The sequence below is a fragment of the Coregonus lavaretus genome (assembly GCF_964263955.1).
Source record: "Coregonus lavaretus genome assembly, chromosome: 22".
NCBI classification, from domain to species: Eukaryota; Metazoa; Chordata; class Actinopteri; order Salmoniformes; family Salmonidae; genus Coregonus; species Coregonus lavaretus.
In genome coordinates, this window is record NC_140009.1 from 25,367,498 (window position 1) to 25,387,565 (window position 20,068).

The 20,068-nt window shown below is 46.0% G+C and overlaps 1 protein-coding gene across 3 annotated transcripts in view; it reads right to left on the reverse strand.

Annotated features, from left to right (window-relative positions):
- The window catches only part of LOC311150145 (ankyrin repeat and SAM domain-containing protein 1A-like), a gene marked incomplete at its 3' end in the record, with an annotated part of 115,094 nt that overhangs the window by 4,192 nt on the left and 90,834 nt on the right, over positions 1 to 20,068 (reverse strand). For 2 of the 3 annotated variants that reach the window (XM_084187443.1, XM_084187441.1), the window contains 9 exons: positions 16,938 to 17,053; positions 6,702 to 6,800; positions 6,453 to 6,599; positions 5,915 to 6,331; positions 5,725 to 5,796; positions 5,419 to 5,505; positions 4,909 to 5,046; positions 2,988 to 3,170; positions 726 to 848 (listed from right to left, as the gene is read on the reverse strand). In XM_084187443.1, the coding sequence (XP_084043569.1) occupies positions 726 to 848; positions 2,988 to 3,170; positions 4,909 to 5,046; positions 5,419 to 5,505; positions 5,725 to 5,796; positions 5,915 to 6,331; positions 6,453 to 6,599; positions 6,702 to 6,800; positions 16,938 to 17,053 (1,382 nt within the window). Of the gene's footprint in view, positions 1 to 725; positions 849 to 2,987; positions 3,171 to 4,908; positions 5,047 to 5,418; positions 5,506 to 5,724; positions 5,797 to 5,914; positions 6,332 to 6,452; positions 6,600 to 6,701; positions 6,801 to 16,937; positions 17,054 to 20,068 lie in introns of those variants that run through there. The other variant, XM_084187442.1, reaches the window with a different exon arrangement.

Sequence of the window (20,068 nt, forward strand, 5' to 3'; positions counted from 1 at the left end):
GCCTGGTAGAGCAGGAAAAGCACCCAGAGTAGAAAACAAGATTGATTAATAAAAGAAAGGATAGTAGTTTGTAAGAGGGAAAGAGGAATGGTGAGGAGTGGGGAGGTAGAATGGAGTTAGCCGCCACTGAACAACCTTAATCAGTGACTGGATTTGTGGGTTACATTAGCTGTCCTACACACATCACAGCTAGGGTACTGGATAACAGCACCATACATTAGAACACTTTAAGCAGAACTAACCGTGTCAATGTGAGGGAAGTGGAAAGACAAGGTACAGTATCATGCTTCACAGAGGCAATGGGAACCAAATGCCTAGGAACATACCGTATGATGATCACAGAGCAATGATTGAGGGCCCAGAGGAGGCAGCAGTTTAACACAGAGGAAAGGAGCAGGGACCAAGGTGTAGTCCAGGAGGAGTGGTCCAGTTAGTCCCCACAAACAGAGCTGTGGTCAGGGGGAGAGGCAGTGGCGAGGCAAGGACAGAAGAGGTAGGTCTCATAATGGTAGACTAAATGACAGACAGGGGGAGGAGAGAAGTTGAGTCTCTCAGCAGACAGAGGAGAGGAGGTGTAGGCAGAGGGGTGCGGTAGAGACAGAGGAGGGCAGGACGGGTCTGGCCCAGAGAGAGAGGCAGGACGTAGAGTGACAGTGAAAGGCACACAGGAGGAGGAGGAAAGGTACAGTAAGTCAGGTCAGGCCCAGGAGAGGAATCAGGTCCACTCAGAATATGGTGGTCTCATACTTAGTGCTGATGGTCCTCTTGGAATCTTTGGGGACAGGTTCCACCAGCCACGTGGTGCTGCCCTGGGACTGGGAGTCCACCTCCAGGTCCAACGGGTCCACCTGGAGGGGGGGATCAGATACAGGTACAGGATTTGACACTTCTTAGGGTGAGAGAGTCCGACAAATAAATGCAATTAGTGTGCTGAACTACATCTTAGTCATTCAAGGTCCCGGTTTCCATTGACTGAACATGTTGTGCAAACAAAAAGATCATGACAGAAACTGATGACTCATTGAAGCACAGTGAAAAGTACTAAGCGTGAGTAAGAAAACCTTAACAGAGGAACCAGTGAGGACCAAGATATACCACATCACCAAATCAAGTTTGATTCCCAACCTGGAATGTTTATACCTCTAGGGGGCTCCCAAGGGCCTTACAACTATCAAGGGTTCTAGTAAAGAACAACACAGTAACCAACAGAGAACTGATGGCGTCTCAAAATGACGTCATCTTTTGAAAGAAAAAAATAATAATGTGACTCCAGGATGGGAACCCCACTGAGACAAAAACAGAGAGGAAATGAGGCGTGAAGAGGAGAGACAAAGGAGTAATGTGGATGGATTGAAGGGGAGGAGATACAAATGTGAGAGCTTTTGGTAAAGGATTGGTAATGGGGGGATAGATCAAGCCAAGGCAGTAACACATACAATGATGTAGAAAGGGTGGATGATAGAAGGATGAGGAGAGAGGGAGAGAGCAGCACCTGGGCAACAGGGCTGGCAGAGTTGTGCAGCGGGAGGAAGGAGGGACGGTGGGTGGTGCAGGTGTGACAGTAACAGCAGGAGCGACTGTCCAGCAGGGGAGGAGAGTCCTTGGAGAGAGACAGGACAGCCAGTACAGGAGGACAGCCAGGAAGAGAGAGAGAGAGAGACACACATACAGACAGACATTAACACAGGGGAAGTGAAAAGACAAGAGAGAGAGAAGAAATAAGAAAAGGCCAGGGAGGATGGAACAACAGAATGGGGAGGACTGAAACAGAACAGGAAGAAGGGACAGATTCTCACAACACCCTGCTTAGTCCAGCAACTGGGGGACATGAGATGTGTTGATTTCAGGTATGTGTACCGATGGGAGCGATGGGAGTGGCACTTGCCATTTGATACCTCCTGCAGAGAAAGGCTTTCCAGAATGAAACCCCTCTGCTAGTAGCGTCAGTATATATCTATTAATCCCAAAGCACAGCTATGATGACGGTGTGGTAGGTTGTTTTTAGGGGTGTTCGTCATTGTGTTGTTTTCATGCTATGCCAAAATCACACAATTTTCCTAAGGGAAAGGATTGTGTATGAACACACCTTCTGTTTGTTATATATAATAAATAGTCTAAGCAGCCCTGTGATCATCACATTATCATTCAGTGGCACAGGAGGCTGGTGAGAGCAGGACAGCTCAGAATAGTGGCTGGGATGGTACAGGTAACTGCCAAAATAAAGAAACCCTTGAGTAAATGAGGGATACAAAGTATATTGAAAGCAGGTGATTCCACACAGGTGTGGTTCCTGAGTTAATTAAGCAATTAAAACATCCCATCATGCTTAGGGTCATGTCTAAAAATGGCCAGTTGCCCATTATCTTAGTGATGTTGAAAGAAGGGTCTCAAAGGAGCATAGGGGGTTCAAAGGGTGTGTGTGTGTGTGTGTGTGTGTGTGTGTGTGTGTGTGTGTGTGTGTGTGTGTGTGTGTCAGTCACCAGATCAACCCAATTGAACACTTAAGAGGGATTTTGGAGCGGCGCCTGAGACAGCATTTTCCACCACCATCAACAAAACACTAAATGATGGAATTTCGTGGAAGAATGTTGAGGCATCACTCCAAGACTCTTAAAGAATCTATGCCAAGGTGCATTGAAGCTGTTCTGGCTCGTGGTGCCCAACGCCCTATTAAGATGCTTTATGTTGGTGTTCCCTTTATTTTGGCAGTTACCTGTATCAAACTCATGGAAATCACGTGTTTGATACCATTCAATTTATTCCGTTCATGCAATCACAATGAGCCCGTCCTCCCCAATTAAGGTACCACCAGCCGTATGTGTTCAGTGGCAATCCATTCATTAAATGTTTTAATGCTACTGACAGATTTTCACAATGTATTCACAATGATGTGAGGAGCTGCAGGCTAATTTTGATAAATTACTTGTTTGTTTCCTGTCCAAATCAGAAGAGAATTGTGTGTGTGTGTGTGTGTGTGACAAACTCACCCCTGATTTCCTTACGCTACCCCGTGGTTTGGGAACGGGCCGGCTGGATTTGGTCTCGATGACCTCTGTCCCGGGTCCTGCTGGGATGCCCTGGTGCTGTTTGGTCCTCTGGGCCTGGAGAGCTAACTGATAGGCCACCTCAAACGCCTGTCCCAGTGTCAGGATGATTTCATAGGTCAGGTTCTACCAGAGGGGGTGGAGACAGAATGTAGAATCCTGCTCAGTATTCTACTCCCTCCTCCAGTCTCTCATATCAACAGACAGACAGACATGCACCAGTGCTCCTGAATAGGAAGCTGCTGCATCACTCAGACTGAAGTGGAGAAGTCTAACGGCAGACTGAGTCTTAGTCATCATGAAAGTAAAACATCAAATTCACTATAGGCATATGCTGCATCTTTAATTCCTAGGTAAGACAAGGCAAGGGCTAAGTATGCATTTAAAAGCATACACATTGAGTGAATGAAACACAACAAGCCACAATCTCATCCCAGTGAAGAGTAACTTCCAGGAGAGATGCTCTTAGTCAGACAATGCAATCTAAGACTTAATTTGTTATGTTTATTTGCCTGCACCACTTTGTAAACAGACCCAACTCAGCGGCAGGCTGAGCTGTCAGGTAGAGAGGAAGTGTAGCGAGACAGCAAGCTGTTCCCGCTCTGTCCCGACTGCAAACACCTGCTACTGAAAACCCACTGGGAGCTGCATCACATTAAAACACTCGGACAGATTCTAAATAGTGGATAGGAGCAGGTGAAGGTAAACACACACTCAGGACCAGAGACTGAGACAAAAACATTGGGGGGTCCATGTGTGTCTGTGGTGTGTTTATTTGTACACCCCAAAAGTCCTTGATTTTTTTTACAAAAGAAAGATGGATTTTAATGGCTTCCTCTGATGCTCCTCCTTGTCCCTGACACATACAGCACCACTGGGCAGCTCAACCCACTCCAGTGAGACACCAAACATATTATTGTAAAGTTAAGTGACAAAACAACTCCACCCTAAGAAAAACAGATCACTGCTTATTCCTCTGTGTTTCTGATGAACTTTATGTCTGTTTATATCCTTTGATCTGATCTGGGATCTGTACTATTGTGTGGGCTGGTGAAAAATGAGCCTGTGGAGTCTGGGGGAGTCCAGTTGCAGCCTGGTCAATACTGTTTAAAAGCTCTGATCACATCTCAGGGCTATTATACTCCCCCACCTCAGATAGTCATCAGCCTACTGCATTACCCCTGAGGCTATTCAGTTCACAGCCCTATGAAGGACAACACAGGCCACAGAGCCATCAGCAGACCTCTCAGAAAGGTGGAACCAGCCACAGACGAACACCCATTGACTTGAATGGGGATGTCCATTCTATGAATTGTATTTCTATGGGACCAGACTCTCTAGCACTTAGTCAGTGGCCTTCGATGACCCCTGCAGTATTAAATGTGAGAAGCCTTAAGAGTTTAGTCAGATAATCATTTATCAGGAGGAATGGTGTGGTGGGGAATGATGGTTGTCTAGTGAAGACAACATAGCTCCATGACTCTTCCGGAAAAAGGCCATCAGCGTTGACCAAGTGTGAAACCTCACAGTGACATAAGTGGGTCTAGAGAGTAAAGATAACAGTGATGCAGTGCTGCTGCCAGTCAGAGTCACATCTCCTCTGAGGATTAAAGACGGTGGCTGGGAAGTATCCCATATGAGGACAAAGGAGAGAACATAGAGGAACTAGGCTCTGTGGTCAGGACAGGGGAACAGTGTCTCTGCATTGAATTGTCACACCGCAGTGCAATACTTCAGCAGTAGAGCTATTATGAGCAGTCTTAAGTTGGATGTATTCTGCAACTAATACAATAGCATAGTATACAATGAAGTCACTGCAGGCTAGAGTAGATGAGTGGGCTGATGTGTAGGCAGGTATTCTCACCACGTCCACTGTGCTGAACACATGGCAGTAGTGGTGGTTGGTCTGCAGGTCCTTGGTGATGTAGGCAAACGTGCACAGATCTTCTGGGTCCTGGGCCGCGCACGAGATGTTCCGGATTTCATGTTCTGCAATGATGTTCTGTATTTGGAGGAGGAACCAAGATGAATGTGGAGTCACAGCGGCAATAACACCTATCACTTTCACATCTCCATCATGGCAAAAATTGCAATATGACAAATACAAACTTCAACCCTGTGACCCCTCGACCTTCTGCCCTATTAAAGGACTATCATGTCTTAGACACACTTAATAGACGGGTGAAATTTAGTAGGAGGGAGAGGGTTGGGCTGGATCAATGTGATAGCTGTGGTGTGATACCGGGCAGCTTCCTCTGGTGTCAAGCCTCCATGGCTGGGGTGTGTGTGTATGAGAGAGACTAATCTGTCTAGTTCTCAGATATCGCTGTATGGATCAGGTCTAAGCTGAAAAGGGGGCACCCCGCCAACCAACCTTATTGGCCGCATCGATGAACTTCACCCCTTTATAGGTGATGGACAGGACGATGGTGGGGACCTTCTTCATCTGCTCTGTTGACCTCTGAGAGACAGAGATGTAGAGCATGAAAATGAGAACATTAGTTTGGGTGATCAGGAAAGCTCAGGCCCCAATGAAGAGCAACAGATGGTACAATGAATCAAGTTTAAGACAATACAAGTTGCAACAAAGGGGAGAAAAATCAACAGATATAAACTGAAATGTTAGAGAAGAGTCCCTCTCTGATAATGAGGAGACTGGAGAAACAGAGGCTAGACCTACCCTCATTTTGGCACAGGCATCCTGGGTGGACTCGGTCCCCCGTAGCTCGTTGATGAGCATTGATCCCAGATACTGGAGAGAAGAGAGGGGAGAGCAGCACATTAATATAGTAGTACAGAGAGTGGGAGACCATCTGTATTAAAGAAAGCCATTAGTGAGTTACAACAAGAAGAGAAGAGAGTGCCCTTACATTGGCTTCATATCCACAGGATTCAAAGATGAGCTTCTCAGGCTGGTGGTGCCAGTTCTGTACAGGGGTGTAGGGTGCTGCCAGGCTGGGGGGTCGCAGGGTCAGACGAGGCTCCCGATGCCGCTCCTCATACCTCTCATGTGATCGGTGTCGTTCACTGCGGGACCGGTGGGGGGCCACATCATATTCGGGTTCGGGCCCCTTCCTCCCCCCAGGCTCCCCCAGGGGCAGGATGGGGTCCATGGAGCGGCCCGTATAGGAGTCCATGTGACTGATGGGAGAGGAGGTCTGGGATACCAGGTCCTGACACCTGATCTGGGACAGGCGGGGGGGCTTGACAGGAGGTTCCTCATAGGGCTGCTCTGCCAGCGAGGCGATGATGCGTTTCCTGTGTCCCAGCAGGGAGATCTTCAGCACCTGGAGAGACACAGGTAAACACAGCCATAGAGCATTTTGTCATTTGGCACATATTAACTATTGAATTAAATAGTTATTTCAAAATGTTCTCTCTCAAACAAAATTTCATAGAGACACTCACGTTGACGATCTCCAGCTCCCACAGGTTCTTGACACAGTCGAGGCTGCGGTATCCACTGGACAGGAAGTTGTGTAGGTACTCCTGTAGGCCCAGGAGGTCCAGCCAGGAGGACAGAGAGCTGCTGCCGTCGCAGCCCAGGGCCTTTACCTGCATGGGGAGACACACAGTCACACAATGATCACTTCACACAGTCAGGGCCAGTCACACTAGCTAGTAGAGCTATAATGCTGCATTGGGGCCATGGGGAACCTTAGGTAGGGATCGAGCTGCATGCAGGATCTTCCTCCGATGTCCTGGGTCTGTGATGCCTATCTCCCTCAAGTCCTGCTCCTCCATCACATTACTACCCTGTAACAGAGAGAGATGAAGGTCAGGTTAGAATGATATACATCACAATGATCCTACCGACATGGTCTCAATGTTGCCATAACGCCAGGCTTAGCTGCGTAAACTGGACAAGGAATTTGATAACACAATGATTAATTCAATGGAGGTAGTGGTTTTCTCCATATCATCAATGGAAATCTAACACATTATCTTAGTGTTGGATGGCTTTTAGGTTAAATCTAATACAATAAAATGGGACTAAGACAAAGATGCAACCACATGGTTGGTTATTGATCTGCCTGCCCTAATGCTGTCATTGCGGAAAGAAGGGATCAATTCCTGTGGGGTGTCAAGAACTTCGACCCTCCTCTCCCATAGAGTTCACATACAGTTGACTACAGCACTGAAATAAACGTCAATACATTATTATTTTTATTTTTTAAATGTTTTTATTGGGGGGTACATTCTTAGAGTAAATGTAATTTAAGTGTATGGGGAGGGAGGGAGACAGGCATTGGAAAGGGGTGAGAGGGGGTCAAACCCATCTACAGTCCCACACAATACCATCTCCAAGGCTGGCACAGCCAGGCAGGAGCAATGGATGGCTAATCAATGGATCAATCAGGGAACGGCAGGACAGTAGGCTGAAGGGGACTGAAAGGAGCCTCCCTCCACCGAGCACCATTTATCAGGGTCACTTGATGGGTCCATCCATTGGCCTGAAGTGGTCACATTAGGAGGAATCATTTGCCATTACTCAAATGACCAATTAGCTAGGCGAGGTACTGTACACACCGTGCATTAAGTTGCTAGAAGTCTGCTACTGTATGAGCATCGACTTGGGAGGTGACACACACTTAGGCGCTTCTGCAGTGTTGTGTATGAGCCCTGTGTTAATCCCACCATGAGAGCAGAGTCAGGGGGATGGAAGGATGGAAAGATGGAGAGGGGAGGGAAAGAGTTGGTTGGTCAGGAGCTTACAAGCTGCTTTCCTGCAGGGGCAAGGGGAGTGAGTTGGAGATGGATAGGAGAGAGGGGGCATCAGTGTGTGTGTGTTGTGTGTGTGTGTGTGTGTGTGTGTGTGTGTGTGTGTGTGTGTGTGTGTGCCTGTGGCACAGTGGAATCTATACAGGGGTGAAATTAGTCATTAAGACAAAAGGCTGCTGAGTGGACTGCTGTTCCCTGTGGCTCAGCCATGGCAGGGAGGCAGGCACCTAGGGAGTGACTATGTTTGTATGTGTGTATATAACTGTGTGCGTGTGCACTTTCTTTTGGCTCTACTGTATTAACCTGAGCATGTGCAGTGTGTAAAGATCATGACTCCGGTATTTTCCACTCTGTTAGGATTATGTATGTGTTTATGGGAGATAGGCAAAGGGGAAAACAAGGGTAGAGAGAGAGATGAGAGAGAGAGGAGAGACCTTCAAAAGAAAGACAAGGGGAAATATTTATTTTATATTTTTATCAGAGACAAAGAAACATGTTTCCTTTATTAATCTAATAACTCATAGTGGATGACTGCTCAGAGCACACCTACACTCAGACCTGAACTGATCAATTCATTAATCTCTCTCCAGCCGATGATGAAGGGGAATGAAGCCAGAGCAGAGCTGCCCACACCATTTAGACAACGAGTGTTTGGAGCACACTGCTGATACTGTGTTTGGAATGCTAAAGGAGGAGGAGCTACCGTTCACATCAGCACCAGGATTCAATAACGTTACCCAACACAGGTACAGTATACCAAAGAGCTCTTTGGAACACATACTGCCACAGACTGGTATACTGCTACTGCTGGGCCAGGGAGTCAGTGAGTGGCAAAATGCTCCAAGCCAATGGTAAATAATACATATCAGTTTATTTTCAAATGAGGCCATATGATGATAAAAAATGTAAAGGGTGAGTTATTCAACAGAGTGATAGCATTCATAAGACATTCATAATGTTGTTCTCAATAGATGGGTTGGTTGTTTAGCAACAAAACTGACGCGTGCACAACTATGGGGCAAAACAGACAGGGTTGGCATAGATTGTTGACAATATGTAAACTATATTTTGTCTCCAATATTTACTGAAAACATAAATACATTTGTATTTGATGAGCACTTGTTGTCTCTCAAATACATTGTTACAGACGGCTCTCAATGAACTACACTGGACTTTGCGCAAACTGGAAACCGTATATCCTGAGGCCGCATTTATTGTAGCTGGGGACTTTATTAAAGCAAATCTGAAGAAAATGCTAGCGAAGTTTTAACACATTGCCTGCGCCACTCGCCTTTCAAAAACTCTCTACCATTGCTACTCTCCCTTCCAGGATGTCTACAAGGCCCTCCCATTTGCAAATCAGATCACACCTCCAGCCTGCTCCTCCCTTCCTATGGCCAGAAACTCAAACAGGAAGTACCCGTGGTAAGGACTGTTCAACGCTGGTCTGACCAATCAGAAATGTTGTGTGTTTGCAGTGTTATTGTCAGTCACTGATGGAGCAGGGGGTTCCATCCATTTCGACACAGAGCTGATTTCTAAGTCTAACACAGTAACACACAATCCCTCATCCCTGGCTGACTGCATTTCTCTGATCCTGACACTCATACTAAAACCGCTCTGACAACACCCCACATCTACCCAAGTTACCACAGCGACTAGAGGAGTGCCCTTGCCTCATTGACAAAGGACACTTGAAGGGGATTATCCAATTCCTAATAAAAGGCAATTGAGTGGATGAAATTCTCCAACTGCCTGATGTGAGACAAAATGCAACATTCACCTCAACCTCCCCCTGTATAAGGATTATTCTATTCCCTCCACCCATGGCCTCAAACTGCAGGAGAACTTGTGATAAACAGTCTCAATCAGACTCAAATGACTAGGAACTCTATGGGGAAATCTCGTTAATGCACTTTGACTAATGTTCTCTCTTTGCAGGTTATAGTGAGAATACATTACAGAGAGGGAGCTGACTTCAGTATAGGGGACCGAACCATGAACTGCATGTGTATGTTGTTGTGTACCTGTGTCCATCCATTGGTATGCATAGTATGTGCAATGTACAGTATGTTTAATGCATAGTAAAGTAGCATGTGAGTGTGCGTGGGTGTTTATAAATCAGTAACCTCTACATCAAATGAGCTCGACACAAAATGATCAAAACTGACTTATTCATCTCAGGGAATGCAAAACATTTTCTAACAAGTGCTAAGGGTGAGTAAGGGGAAGCCAAACAGTCCTGTGTGCTATTGATAAGCTTCAGTGAATGATGAAAGGAGACAGAACGCCAGAGGGGTGATAAAGGACATCTTAGATTATACCACCAGGGAACAGAACTCAATTCAACAATGCAAGGGACCTCAAAAAGTTATAAAACTCCTACAAATTACCTTACTTTTAAACTATACAGAGACATGAAGGACCAGCTGTATAGGAACCTACAGTATTCTACCCCAATTACACAATGCTTTGTTCAAAAACAGTCCTTGCTAACCTTTGTTACAACATAGAATGTACCTAATCGATCAAACTGTTGTTTTTCTGTCATAGTTTCTCCTCCGTTCCATACATCTCAGTACAACTCCATACATCTCAGTACCCCCTCTGCTCTCCCTGGTCCTTCATTCGAATTCTGCATTCTCTCTGCTTGGCTTGTTCTGCCCAGTGTTACACCTGAGGGGCATGACTGCTCCAGACTAAGTGCTAACTCTCAGAAGCAGGGCCATGGGGGACTGAGGCAGTTAGCCTGGCTATGGACTAGCCCTCCTACAGTATGTTATGCCAACTAAAGAAGAAAATGCCTGGAGGGGCGTCAAATGTGTTGTGTTTGTGTGGGGTTATGTATGCAATCAATTAACTTCCAACTTTGAGCGAATCCTTTTTAAAATGTCTAAATGCACACAACAACAATGTAAAAATCACTTAGGCCCTTCCTCCGCTATCCTTGAGTTGATCAGGCATGGCAGTAAGTCTGTCCTGCCATTACCATATTACCATTACCTAGTCATCAGAGGCTGCAGTGTGTTCATTATGTGACTGATTTGTGCCGAGAGAACAAAGAAACAGAAGAGATGAAGAGAGACAGACTGGACTGTGAGGGTCACACAGGCTGGCGTATTCACAGAGGAAGACTGTTTGGCTGGCTGGCTGCTCCTCTCCTCTGATGTAGCTCATTGCCATCATTGTGATGTTTGATTACAAGCCGAGCAGCAGTCTAAGCCTCTTCCCTGGGCAATCATTACCGCTACTGTGTGTGCCTGCGACTCCTCTGCTGACCTCAGAGACTTCAAGGAAATTAATTATTTCTGACTGCATTGATGAACAAACGTTGTGAAGGCCAACTCACTCTTGTTTCTCTCACAGTTCCGCCTGCCACTAGTACGATGCTCTTTGACTTAGACTAGTAATTTATGTACAAAGAAGAAGTGTCATTTTTTTGCGACAGGCATTACCAGTTTAACTGTCAGCATGCAGAGTAGAGAGAGTCTTAGAAGTGATACTTGCTTGCTTCTTCGACTCGTTCTCTCTGGGTCAATAGAGAAACGCATCTCATTTATTTTATAAAGGGCTTCTCCTTCGCTTGTATCCGACAACGCAATACAATCACTGGGTGCTGGGAGCGGCCAAGGAGAGATCACAGTACTCTGACTGCTGGAATAAATTGAGTTTAATTAGGAACTGTCAAGGCTGCTCTGTACACCATACATCAAGACACTACAACACTGACTCACCCCATAACAAGGGGTAAAAGCTTCAATTTCACATGTATTGTTGTGCAGTCAGTATGATTTGAAGGGGGGAAAATGTCATTTCATTTTCTGACAGCACATGGATAGTGCATAGGGAGGGATGTAGAGTCACTGGTGCTTAGCATGCATGAAATGGTACTTGTTGTAGAGCCAATACTGTCACATCCCTGGGTAAATATATTATTTGTTTATATGCGTCTCAAGCTTGAAATGCTTGATTGATTACAAACCAATCCACACACATTTGAGAGACGGTACTGAGTCCTGGGGGTGGAAGCACTTTGGAAAGTAACAGGGAACTTTAGATTTCAAGGCACAAATTGAGAACCCTTAAAAGGTCACCATTTACTGAAATAGCTGACAAGAAGCAATGTTACAAAAATGTTACTGCTTTTGTCCAAATCCCTCCTATAGAATGGAGCAAAGCAGGTGTTCTGAGACCAGTAAAATAGATAGGAAATTGGCAGTGCCGAGAATTGCGAGAAAGAGGAGGAAGAAAATGAGGGGATAAGGGAGGGGTGAGGAAGGCAGGGAGGGAGAGTAGAAGAGGAGACAGATTAGAGCTTCTAGTCAGAGAATACAGCTCAGCCCTTTTGAAATGATAACACACAGACAGACAAGTTTGTAAAGAGTGTCTGGACTCTGGAGCTTGGGGGAAGGATGTGGTGTTGGGAAGGGGTGACAGGTTTTGATGTTAAGAGAGGGAGGGATGGAGAGAGGGAGAGAGAGAAAGGCTGAGTAATCTTATCCCAAAACCTGTCACCCCTTCCCAACACCACATCCTTCCCCCAAGCTCCAGAGTCCAGACACTCTTTACAAACGTCTGTCTGTGTGTTATAATTTCAAAAGGGCTGAGCTGGATTGTGCATAAACCAAGAGAAATAAACAAATCAGGAGGTGTGAGAGAGCAGCCCTCTAAAATCACACTGGAGAATGATCTGCAATTTGCTGGCCTATGCTGAATATGCTCCCATTATGTAGCAGTTCATTAAAGATAATCATAGCAGGTGCATTTTAATTTAGCGTATCCACTCTGACACAGCTGGTCCATTCAGTCATCAAACCAAAGTGCCAATATAGACAAGGCCAGGGCCAGGGCTGGGAATCATAAACTCAGGCCAAACAGCTCATGGTCAGGCTGCTGCCTCTGAGGTTGTGTTTAAGCCATGGGTGACTTTTATCCAGCCTAGCGTGACTAGATCAGAGACCAAGAAAAACCACTGAGGGAGGATAAAAATGAACAGGAAATACAACGAGAGAGAACAAGGAAATGCTGTCTGTTCCATAGACCGGAGACCCACTCCGGCTACAATTTATGACCGTCCCTCACGTAAATCACTGTTACCACGGCAGACAATCAACACTTCCCATTGACCTTCACTGTCTGGAGAAGAGAGGGAAAACATTGGAAACAGAAAGTGCTGTGACTGCATCCCTTTACAAACACTCTGCTAAAAACGATGGGTAATGCATAAATTGTCACCTCTAAGTAGGGAAGGACACATTCAGCACCTTTGACTGTCACTGTAAATATTTTAAGGGGGAAGCACACACACACACACACACACACACACACACACACACACCACACACACACACACACACACACACACACACTCTCTTCTGAGAGTGAGATGAATGTTTCAGGGGAGGTGTGTGTGTGTTTGTGTACATGTTTTCCTACCTTATCAGGACCACAATGTCCTGACAAGTCACCAGAATGTCCTGAATTTGTTAAAATGCAATTTTCGGTTTAGGGTTAAGGTTAGGGTTAAGGTTAGGTTCAGGGGTTAGGGAAAATAGGATTTTAAATGGGAATACATTTTACTCCCCAAAAAGTCCTGAGAATTCACAAAAACAAAGCTGTGTGTGTGTAGGACACAGAGGTAAGCCCTGGTGAGATGGGATATGTCTCCACAACATGGCCCTCTAATTTACATCTAGCGGCCCACTCCCCTGCCTGGCCAGCTGGGACCTCCATCCTCCCCTGCATCAATACCCCCTGCAGCTGGTAAAAAACCAAACAGGGCTGGAAAACAACAACACAGCACATTGGGGGCTGGATAACCCCCGTCAGCCCGGCAACACCAGCCCGCCGGTTATTGAGATACAGTTATATTATGGTGAGGCAGCAGCTGGTACTCAGGCAGCCAACTGATTGCGAGTGAAATAATTTGAGACCGTGCCGATATTGGCTGAGCAGCTGTAAGGTGAGAGTGTGGTAGGAGGTAAATGGTGCTCCCAACAGCAATAATGACATCAAACACATAACTGCTGACAGCAGGGTGATAACACAGGTCATGTTGGACTTGAAAACTTGGGAGTAGGCTGAATAGGTTTGGTGTGAACTGTGCAGCTCTCTGTTCTGTTAACACAGAGCCTAGTTAGCTCACGTGTTAACCATTTCCACGTGCCCCCCTTGCTCAAGCCTGACTTCTCCATCTGCTGTGCTGTGACGTGTTCTTGACTGCAGCTCTTTTTTATTATGGCAGAGTCTTTGAAAATATTTGACAGTCATTTATTCAAAGCAGTTGTGACTGACTGTCAGTGTGTGTGTGAGAGATAGAAAGGGAGCCTAGGGAGTTCGCTGGTCTTTTTATCTTTAAAGGCTTTGGTTTAATTGCGTTTAAAGAGGTATTTAGAGCCGCTGGCCCAGTAAACAAGAACATCACATTATTGGGATGTGATGCCAATGCCCTCTGTCACCACCAGCCATGTGAACATCATCTAAATCAGACAGCCACTGAGTGGAGGGGCCCCAATAAATCTAATCAACGTCCAGTCTGATCCAGGCATCAAACCAATTAACTGTTTCAGTCCTGTCAGGAGGGCTAGGCTAAAGGCCTACCTTTCTGAGATGAACGTTGTTGATGTCATCTGAGCAGGTAATTTAATGTACAGTATGAACTGTATTCAATTTTCCAACGAGGCAAATTGGATGGAATGTTTGCTACATAAACAAACACCTTTTTCAAATATTTTAAAGGAAAAGCTTAATCATCATGCAATTCAGGCATAACCTTTGTGATTGAACAAAAGGCTTGCATGTGAATGACATCTCTCAAAAAGACATTACACAAGGAAGGACAGGACCCCTTGAGGAAGTGGGTCTTAATGCAGAGAGGAGAATCAAAAAGGTGTGATTGAATGAAAGGGGGAGGCAGGAATATCAGGGGGGTTTAAGTCAATTGGAATTTACAGGGAAAGCTAATGGGATCTGCTAAGGCTAATGGATGGCTGCATCGATATTTGATGAATACCCATTGAAGGAGAAGGAGAAGACTGACTCGCTGACTGACTTTGAAAGTACGTAGGCAGGTAGAACAGAAGGGACAGAGTTCCAGAAGATGAGATAGTGAGACAGAGACGGTGAGAGACAGTGAGACATACAGTGAGGGAAAAAAGTATTTGATCCCCTGCTGATTTTGTATGTTTGCCCACTGACAAAGAAATGATCAGTCTATAATTTTAATGGTAGGTTTTTTTGAACAGTGAGAGACAGAATAACAACTAAAAAATCCAGAAAAACGCATGTAAAAAATGTTATACATTGATTTGCATTTTAATTAGGGAAATAAGTATTTGACCAACCTCTCAATCAGAAAGATTTCTGGCTCCCAGGTGTCTTTTATACAGGTAACGAGCTGAGATTAGGAGCACACTCTTAAAGGGACAAGATTGTAGACCTACACAAGGCTGGAATGGGCTACAAGACCATCGCCAAGCAGCTTGGTGAGAAGGTGTCAACAGTTGGTGCGATTATTCGTAAATGGAAGAAACACAAAATAACTGTCAATCTCCCTCGGCCTGGGGCTCCATGCAAGATCTCACCTCGTGGAGTTGCAATGATCATGAGAACGGTGAGGAATCAGCCCAGAACTACACGGGAGGATCTTGTCAATGATCTCAAGGCAGCTGGGACCATAGTCACCAAGAAAACAATTGGTAACACACTACGCCGTGAAGGACTGAAATCCTGCAGCGCCCGCAAGGTCAAGAAAGCACATATACATGCCCGTCTGAAGTTTGCCAATGAACATCTGAATGATTCAGAGGAGAACTGGGTGAAAGTGTTGTGGTCAGATGAGACCAAAATCGAGCTCTTTGGCATCAACTCAACTCGCCGTGTTTGGAGGAAGAGGAATGCTGCCTATGACCCCAAGAACACCATCCCCACCATCAAACATGGTGGAAACATTATGCTTTGGGTTTTTTTTCTGCTAAGGGGACAGGACAACTTAACCGCATCAAAGGGACGATGGACGGGGCCATGTACCGTCTAATCTTGGGTGAAAACCTCCTTCCCTCAGCCAGGGCATTGAAAATGGGTCGTGGATGGGTATTCCAGCATGACAATGACCCAAAACACACGGCCAAGGCAACAAAGGAGTGGCTCAAGAAGAAGCACATTAAGGTCCTGGAGTGGCCTAGCCAGTCTCCAGACCTTAATCCCATAGAAAATCTGTGGAGGGAGCTGAAGGTTCGAGTTGCCAAACGTCAGTCTCGAAACCTTAATGACTTGGAGAAGATCTGCAAAGAGGAGTGGGACAAAATCCCTCCTGAGATGTGTGCAAACCTGGTGGCCAACTACAAGAAACGTCTGACCTCTGTGATTGCCAACAAGGGTTTTGCCACCAAGTACTAAGTCATGTTTTGCAGAGGGGTCAAATACTTATTTCCCTCATTAAAATGCTAATCAATTTATAACATTTTTGATATGCGTTTTTCTGGATTTTTTTGTTGTTATTCTGTCTCTCACTGTAAACCTACCATTAAAATAAACCTACCATTAAAATTATAGACTGATCATTTCTTTGTCAGTGGGCAAACTTACAAAATCAGCAGGGGATCAAATACTTTTTTCCCTCACTGTAGATGGTGAGAGACAGTGAGACAGAGATGGTGAGAGACAGCGAGACAGAGATGGTGAGAGACAGTGAGACAGCAGGAGAGAGACAGTGAGACAGCCGGTGTGAGACAGTGAGACAGAGCCGGTGCGAGACAGTGAGACAGAGCCGGTGCGAGACAGAGCCGGTGCGAGACAGTGAGACAGAGCCGGTGAGAGACAGTGAGACAGAGTCGGTGAGAGACAGTGAGACAGAGCCGGTGAGAGACAGTGAGAGATAGTGAGACAGAGACAGTGAGACAGAGCCGGTGAGAGACAGTGAGACAGAGCCGGTGAGAGAGTGAAACAGAGCCGGTGAGAGACAGTGAGACAGAGCTGGTGAGAGACAGTGAGACAAAGCCGGTGAGAGACAGTGGGACAGAGACGGTGAGAGACAGTGGGACAGAGAAGGTGAGAGAAAAAGGAGGGGATGAGACAGCCCCAGATTAGCCCAGAAGGAGTGAGGCGTAGGTACAATATATGAGGACAGAGAGAGCGAGAGAGGAAGGAGGGGTGTGTGTACTAGTGACTCACCATGTAGTGCAGGTCGTCGAAGCCATTGAGAAGCAGCTTGCTCTCGTACTGCGGCAGCCCCACGTGCTCCAGCCAGTCTCCCACGGGCTGGTCCAGCAGCCGCCCAGCCGCCCCACCTGTAGATAGAGGGAAGCGCTTGAGCAGGGAGAAGCCTTTGAGCCGGTAGCAGCGGCACTCTGACGACGACACATGGCACTGCCACATCATCCTGGGCCAGCAGAGCCGAGCGCACCAGCACCACGAGGGCAGGGGAGACAGCTTGGCGGTGGCACCACAGCAGGCAGGCGTCGGCTCCCGCACAGCAGCGGGGGCCAAACCACTGACTTAAGATCGGGTTTAATAACGAACCCCTGGGTCTCAGGGGCTTAGGGGGTTGGGTGTCGAGGGGGTTTGGGGTCCCCTCTGCTGGTTAACAGTATGAGTCCTGTGTCCAGACTGCTGTGTTCACCAGCTCAAACCCACTCAAAAACAGGTGTAGATTGAACAGAGTCAAGAACAGCCACACGTGTAACACTGTTCTGCTTAGAACGACAACCATAGACAAAATGTTCCATATCCACAAAAATTGCATTAACACTCCAAGATGAGTTCTCTTAAAACAGGAAATAGGCTATTCTGTCTAAAGTTGCAAGCATGCAGATTCATCTTCCTGCTAATTTGCTCTAGTTGTTAATGAGGGAGAGTGTCTCTGAATCACAGAAGTTAAGCGATTTGTTCCGGCACAGTGAAAAGTTCTTTAGAACTCGCACAGAGCAGCAGGAGCAGGGAGCTGGGTGATTAGAACTGTGCATCCCATGGCCCATCCCCGTTCCTCCCCAGTCCTCTTCACAGTCAGCAGGTCACACACACTGTCACACACCAGGCAGGAATCTCCCACCTGGATCACATGACGTGTGAATCAGCAAACCCAGCGTGGCAGACAGGAGCGACAGGGAGGTACTAATAGAAAACCCTGGAGTGACGATAACGAGCTTTAGATGACTATGATGAATCAATCAAGTGTACCAGCTATGCTTGGTATTAACTCAAGGCCTCCTTGTGGCTCCTGAAACAGGGAATACACTATGCTGTGATGAGTAACTGCTGAGATGGTGCTTTGACTCTGGACCTGTGAACAATTTAATCTAATACATTAACTAGTTAATTCTGATAAAAGCTAACTCAAAGCATGAACCTTTGCGTTAATCCTAATGGTTTAGAATCCTAAGTGGTCAGAAACTTTCATGACTTGTGATCAACATGACTAATTTAAGGCATAGCTGAATATTAAAACATTCCAGCTAAAATAATCTGTCCCCCAGTTCAGCCATCTGCCATCGCCACTCATACAGTTGGTCTCGTATCATTCAAATGAATTGCAAATCATTTAAATATTTAAATAGGAGCACTTGAGAAGCTATGTTTTTTCTGTGCCTCAATGACGTATTAGATATATCTAACTCATCAATACAAATATATAAAATCCTCCAACTGACTGTAATACAAAAACGATCTATATTACAATCAATACGGGTTGGTACCCTATATAAATGCTACTACAAACCCTGACACTATCCTACACAGAGTTCTGCTCCTGTCATTCCACACAGCACACACACACACTTTAGTCCTCACAGCACACACACACACTTCAGTCCTTTCCACAGCCAGCACACAGGAACAAATCTAGCAAGTATCCAGAGTCTTATACTTCATCCGGCTTTTTAGACCCGTTTCAAGTCTCCATGCTACACTGCTCTTCAGGCTCACTCTTCATGCACACAGTGTCAGTCACTGGCTCCCTCCCTTAAAACGGCAGCTCCTTCTGTTTAAACTCCGATACACCACACAAGGTGTTCAGGGAAACGAACGGTCCACACACAATCCTAGAGATGCTCGGGGTGGTGTCCTTCCATTGTCCTGACTGTTCACTGTACTTCTGCCTGCGATTCCTCTCCTCTATCTCCCTCTCTCTTTTGCTCGCTCTCACTCCCCTCCTCTTCTCACTCACGCTTCCCCATTACTCCCTCCCTCCCGTTCCCTCTCTCGCTCCCCCCTCTCTCTCTGATACACTGCAGGGCTGCTGTTCATTGTCTGTGAATGTGAGCTGCTGCCATTCCAAGCACCTACATGGACCCCTGTCCCTCACTACATCCACTTTTGCTCCCTGCTCTTCTGATTTCAATTATTTTTTGTTTTTTATTTCCTACTCTCAATATCTCTCCATCTGTCCTTGCTAAGAAACTCATCAGCTAGCAGGAAATGAAGGACATGGGTGTTGGGACTGGTATTATAGGGACCAGCAAGAGGGAACTTCACAGCACCCCCTGCTAGCTACCACCACTACTGTGGAGAAAGAGGAAAACACTGGAATACTTTGGGCTCGATCAGGAGAGAGAGAGAGAGAACAGTACAGCGCATCTTCTCATGGTGAGCATAAAAAATAGCCTTTCTCAAAGAAGTCTTTCCTAGCTGCAGGTCCCATGAAGATCTCCTGACAGCAGTGGCGTGTACACATGATTGCCAAGGGAAGCCAGGCTTCCCCAAAACATTGACCCACAACAAAAAAAAAATATTGTGTCTCTCTGTGTTTCATAATTTTCCTTCAATTTCGGAAGAGGCTGAATGTATCTCACCGGAGAAAGCATCCGAGCGAGTGAGACAGAGCCCCTCTGTCTCTGTATGTGTAGCCCAAGCCCATCTATCTGATGCTGTCTGGTCAAAAATAATATGACATTGTTGCCGCCCATAGCATTGAATGCAAGGGACGCCAGCAAGCATATTTTACATATTTTTTTACAATAAAATAATAGCCAATCAGCGTTGAGCTAAACTAAGTGAGCTCAACTGTGAATGGTCTGGCGCACCAAAAAGAAAGTGTCAAGGGAAGCCAGTTTGAATTAGGCTTCACACCAATCACATCAAAAGCAGAATGTAATTTACAGAAAAAACTTGAATTGTTGCATCTCGTTGTGTCGTTGTCCTCTGGTGGCTAGCTAGCTAGCTAAAATTGTCGATTTCCTAAAGTAGCCATGAATGGAGATAGGGATTTGGACTTGTGGTTTTACTTAATTCTCCATACTGGCCAACCATAAATTCATACATTGTACCCCGGCCTGAGAGGATGGAAGTTCAATATGTAGCTAGATATA